The 5,219-nt window shown below is 34.8% G+C and overlaps 1 protein-coding gene across 1 annotated transcript; it reads right to left on the bottom strand.

Annotated features, from left to right (window-relative positions):
* Nucleotides 1–483: 483 nt before the first annotated feature.
* Nucleotides 484–4,935, bottom strand: LOC111301820 (uncharacterized). Its single transcript, XM_022897803.2, has 3 exons — nucleotides 4,480–4,935; nucleotides 3,765–4,380; nucleotides 484–1,720 (listed from the first exon to the last, which is right to left on the bottom strand). Exons 1-3 carry the CDS (start codon nucleotides 4,797–4,799, stop codon nucleotides 746–748), a joined length of 1,911 nt encoding a protein of 636 aa, XP_022753538.2. The 5' UTR covers nucleotides 4,800–4,935; the 3' UTR covers nucleotides 484–745.
* Between the last annotated feature and the right edge of the window lie 284 nt (nucleotides 4,936–5,219).

The raw sequence follows: 5,219 nt of genomic DNA, 5'->3' as shown, positions 1-5,219 counted from the left end.
TTAGTTTAATATTATATGTTATTTTATAAAATAAAATTATAATTGAATAAAATATTAGAATGAATTTTTTTCCTTTTCTTTTTAACCAAACAATGATTATTGTAATTTTTTTCTTTTTTTTTTTTTTAATTTTAGCTAAGTGATACATGTATTAATTCTTTCCTTAACTTCAAAAAAGGTTTCTTTCCTTTCATTTACTTTCTTTTCTTTCCATTCAATCACAAAAAAATACTCCTTGTTAAAACCTTCGCATGAAAAGTCTTTGCAACTTTTTTCGAAATTCAATTAGGAGTTTCCTAATACCTTTGTTGGTTAAAATAATAATAAAAAGAAAGTGAAAAGTTTTTTGTTTTTTTTTTTTGATAGCCGTTTTTGATATGCATAAATTTTTATCCATTTTCCCATAATGGAAGGAATATCAAATTGTTAAACTCTAAGTTGAGTCTTTCTTGTCAACCAATTCTAAGACGAGCTTATCATTCATTTAGTCAAAAAAAAAAAAAAAACCTATCATTCATCTGCGCATGCTGCGTACACCAAATGGCTGCCAACCATAAAAACGTTCTACAAAAGTGCCACAACATTTTTAAACTATTTTAGATTTCTCTTTTGATTCTTCCCTCTACCTCTAGTTAAGTAAAAACACTAGAGTCAGAGACTTAAAACGCATGAAAACCAAAACAAAGAGCCAAAACGAGAACACAATCAATACTATTATATTATACATTATACAACATACTTACCATCACCTTCTAGAACGTTTCCTAGCCCTCCCAGTACCCCCCACTCCCACCTCATTCTCAACGTTGTCTCTCCCTCTCTTTCCGGTCGTCGACTCCGCTGCAGCCCTCTTTGATGGCCTCCCAACCCCTCTCTTCACCTTCCCACTCTCCTCTCTCGCTCCTCTTCCACCTGAACTCCGTGTTACCCTCTTGACTTCTCTCCTCCTACCCCTCGCCTTCTCTTTACTATCTTTACTCTCATCATCCGAATCGTCGACGTCGTCGTCATCATAATCATTGTTATCATCTTTCTCTGTCACTTTACTGGGTGAGTTTTGCTTCATTCTTTGCAAGAAACTTGCCGCGCCTTGTTTCTTTCTAGCCATGTTTTCTTTCTTATCCACCTTGAGCTCCAGAGCATCATGAGAGCTAAGCTCATTACCACCATACTCATGCTTCGTCTCCCCATTCTTGCTGCTTGCTCTTAATGAGTTTCTGCGGCCTGAAACCGCTCTTTCTTTACTTCTTTTCTTCCCAATGCCTTTGTCATCAATCCCGACAAAAGAACTAGTATCAACCTTCTCAGTTTCCTTTGGTTTCTCCTCAATTTCTCTTTCCTTTTTATCTCCTCTCCTCGTAGCATTCTGGGCTAATGCCTTGATAGAACTACGTTTACTGCATGCAACTATCGTAGAAGATTTGTTGGGTTTCGAGAGAGATACGGGGGGCTGGTCAGTTTCGGGGTTTAAAGTCATAAGTTGAAGAGAATGTTTTCGAAGCTTATCGCTCATTTCCTTCAAGACCAAAGCCCGAAGTTCTTGAGCAGCAATATATTCTGGAGACGTTTGGCGGTGAAAAACAGTTATATTGTTGAATAAGAGAAGGAGATCCCTGAAGAACTTTGTGGTGCAACCAGAGTAGACACCTTTATCAAGCCTGGATTGAATTCTTTGGAGATCCATATGCTGCTTAATGAGGTTTTTGTACCTTTCAGATTCCTGCAACAATGGTAAAATCATAAAATTATTCACTGAAAGGTTAATTTGACAGAAGCCAGGATACAGAAGCTGGACCTTCAGAGTTTTCTGTTGGTATTCCTTAATCTAGATCTTTAGAAGTAGCAATCTATATATTACTACTAGTATTAATCAAATAATTAATACTTAACTTCACTTTTCCTTACTAGTAAAAATTTAGTTAATTAAACTTTAGTATTAAATTCTATATTAATTTAATTGACTGACTTGTTTAAGACGCTTTAAACCGTTGTTGGCATTTAAAAAAATGAATGTTTTACTTATAAAATACATTTACATAAACACTTTTTTATAAGTAGGTTTTAGTCTATGTTACCAATAAAATTAAACCAAAAATCGTATGATGATTCATATTTTACATTATTAATTCCACCAAAAATAATATCATTAAATTATAAATTTATAATTATAGGATCCAAATTTGATTATTTGAAGCTTAAAAACAAAAATAATTAAAACCGCTCTGTGAAGATGATGATAATAATAATGATAATTATTATTATTATTATATCAAGAAACATAATGTAAAGGCACCCAGATTTCCTTAAAAATGCAAAAAAAAAAAAAAAAACAATAGTTGTTTTAAGCGCACGCTGTGTATGGCAAAGCACATGAAAAAAATTGGATGCTAAATAGGAGAATATATATATATATATATATTTGCAACGTCAATGCATTGTGAGAAAAATATAATTAAAGACATAATAACTATTGATGAATTATGACTTTTATTCACGTAGAATAAATAATGATTAAATATATTTAAATTATAGTTGATAAAAAATGAAAGAGATCCGGATATTCAAAACAAAATCCCATCCTAGAGCCGTGACAAAGGGGAAAGAGGACTATATATCGGCAACCAAGCAATCTAAAGATTACAAATCTTAGCGACAAAAAAAATGTAGAGGCTCTAAAGGAAAAATGAGTGCATCAAGCAAATATTGAACTACCCTATAATATTCCTTTTGGATCCCACAAAACCCCTTTTGCATCTCAACTTGCAAAAATCAAGTTGCTATTATTTTCCGTACTAAACAAAGTATTTTTAAATTAAATTTCAAAAATTTACACTGATTAATAATGTTGAAATTCATTAATACAAATAATAAGAATAGTAGTAATATATAAGTGGTACAACTTTTTGGTGAAATGGTCAAATTCCTTCAAAATAAATTATTCAAGTACTTATGTGTGGAGCCAGCCAACAACCTTAAACTGGCCGACATCACTCAATTTTAAAATTTTGAAAAAAAAAAATCTCCTTAAGAATATATCTTAAAAAAATCAATTATTTTTTTATTATAAACAAACGAAACTAGAAACTGTACTATCTCAACTCAAGCAGCACTTATCAATAAAAAGTAAAATTGAACATTATTAAAAAAAAAAAAAAAAAAAACTCAAAAACATACAGTTCAAGTGAGAGATCATCAAAGGATAAATTAATTAATCATTTCTTTTATTTCTTTTGATTAAATTATTTTATAATTAATGTGTATTAATTAGTCCAAAATAAAAATAAGAAAAAAAAACTTAAAAATAAAAAACCAATCAAGAAAAGTATAAAATAATAATAACCTAAAATTACGTTATTTAGGATTTAAAATTTATATTTTAGTCCATATTTTCATTTAAAAAAAGTTGGACATTTCCATTGCGGAAGAAAAAGTATTAATCCATATTCAATAAGAGAAATGTTGATGATCTATAACCGTCCACAACGTGCCACATTAAGCCTAAGACTGGTCTAAATTACGGGAAACCCCCAATGTTTACGTCATTCTACCGGACTAGCTAGGTGGCAGGCTAAATAGCTCCTAGCCTCATTCCCGCACCATACAGGAGACAAGAGTCATTTCTCATTTTCCCGACATTTTCAATTTTGTTTTTATTTTTTATTTTTATGTATTTATTTATTTATTATTTAATTTTTTATTGTTATTAAAAAAACAAAAAAATTCCTTATTGGTTAATATTAATATATTGATATTTTAAAAATTACCTGACTCCGTTGGCGGCGGTCGAAAGCCGAGCCTAGCCGATGAGAGCGGATGATCCGGAGGAGCCTAATCAAGGACTCAGGCTTCACCGCCGAGACTCTCATCTTGGCGGGAGAAAACTCATTTTCCTCACGCTCCTCTCCGCTGCTACTTTCACCTCTACTACTACCACTACGACGTTTCTTCTTCGACAAGCTCGACGAACTTTGTACGTCACTCATCTGCTTCTTATTATTAGGTTCTTCGCCATTTACTCGTTCATTACCCGGCCCTTTCCCGGTTCGAACCAGATCAGACTCATTCGCCGCTCCCGGTTCGACCGGCTCTGTTTTAACTTGTGCCTTTTTCTGTCCTACTACTTCCCCATCATCGTTTTGTTCGTCTTTAACGATAGTAGTCGTTGTCGTCGTCGTCGTCGTGGCATCCTCAGGTTTTTGACTAGTGGAGTTGGACTCGTTGAAGGATCGATCACCAATATCACCGGAATCCTCACCGGCGGTGTGTTTACCGGCGATGATCTGTGGCGGTAAGTTATTCTGCCGGTCATCCAGATCTGTCTCGTCTTTCAAACTCCTCTCTCTTTCCTCCACCAATCTCTTGACCTTCAATTCCAGCGACCTGTAATCACAAAAAAGCAACCTCTTAGATCTCACCAGAAGGCCAGGAAACTACGTAATAATTTCATAAAGGTATCGTCATTTGATTTCAATTGTTTACACGATCGAGACGTCACGTTGTTGAACCTCCCGACGAAGCTCTTCGACACGAATCCTCCGTAGCTGGTCAACCAAACTCGAGGAAAAAGCGGCGTCGTTGGGGGATATGAAGCGTCGTTTAAGATCCATAAACTTATCTTGACAGAGTTGAGGAGTGAAAGAAGGAAGAAGAGAAGAAGAGGAAGAACAGATTCTCCGGTTCTGTAGTTCCAAGGCGATGGAGTCCCAGCTGTTAGTGCCGTGGAGGTTGACGGCACAGGCTAGGAGAAGCTCCTCTAACGTACCCCAAAGTTGCGCGCTTGTTTTGTGTTCCCTAGCCATCGTACGCTCACGTCATCATCATCATCGATATCATTTTGTTTCGAAAAACTAGGGTTTTATTTTTATTTATTTTTAGTTTTTCTTTTTTCGGTGCTGTTTTGCGGAATTGCCGTTTTGATTGGGGTTCTTCTATATTCTCATCGTCGTATTTTTCTTCTCTATATTATAGTACTAGATTTTGTTACCAGCCAAGCCATGGTTTTAAAAATCGTTTTTATTTTATTATTTATTTTTGACAGTATTTATACAAGCTAGTGTTGAGGTGGGCCATGTGTGTGCGCCTTTCCTCTGTGGAGTTTCCCTGAGCTTGGGTTTTTTGGTTTCCCACGTCAGTTTGGGCTGGATCGGATCATTTTTCTACAGTTAAGGAAGATGATGGACGACTTGCTTTTATTTTTCACAAGGCTGGGTCTTGCACTT

The sequence above is a fragment of the Durio zibethinus genome, chromosome 15 (genome assembly GCF_047325235.1).
Source record: "Durio zibethinus cultivar Kanyao isolate XHJ-2024 chromosome 15, ASM4732523v1, whole genome shotgun sequence".
NCBI lineage: Eukaryota > Viridiplantae > Streptophyta > Magnoliopsida > Malvales > Malvaceae > Durio > Durio zibethinus.
This window is presented reverse-complemented; position numbering and strand designations above follow the sequence as displayed.

Excerpts from the sequence above, each read along its gene's own strand:
- LOC111301820 (XM_022897803.2), bottom strand. The coding sequence starts at position 4,799 with ATGGCTAGGGAACACAAAACAAGCGCGCAACTTTGGGGTACGTTAGAG. Across the intron at positions 4,381-4,479 it reads CAACGTGACGTCTCGATCGT|GTCGCTGGAATTGAAGGTCA; the intron begins GTAAACAATTGA and ends TTGTGATTACAG. Across the intron at positions 1,721-3,764 it reads ACCGCCGCCAACGGAGTCAG|GAATCTGAAAGGTACAAAAA; the intron begins GTAATTTTTAAA and ends CCATTGTTGCAG.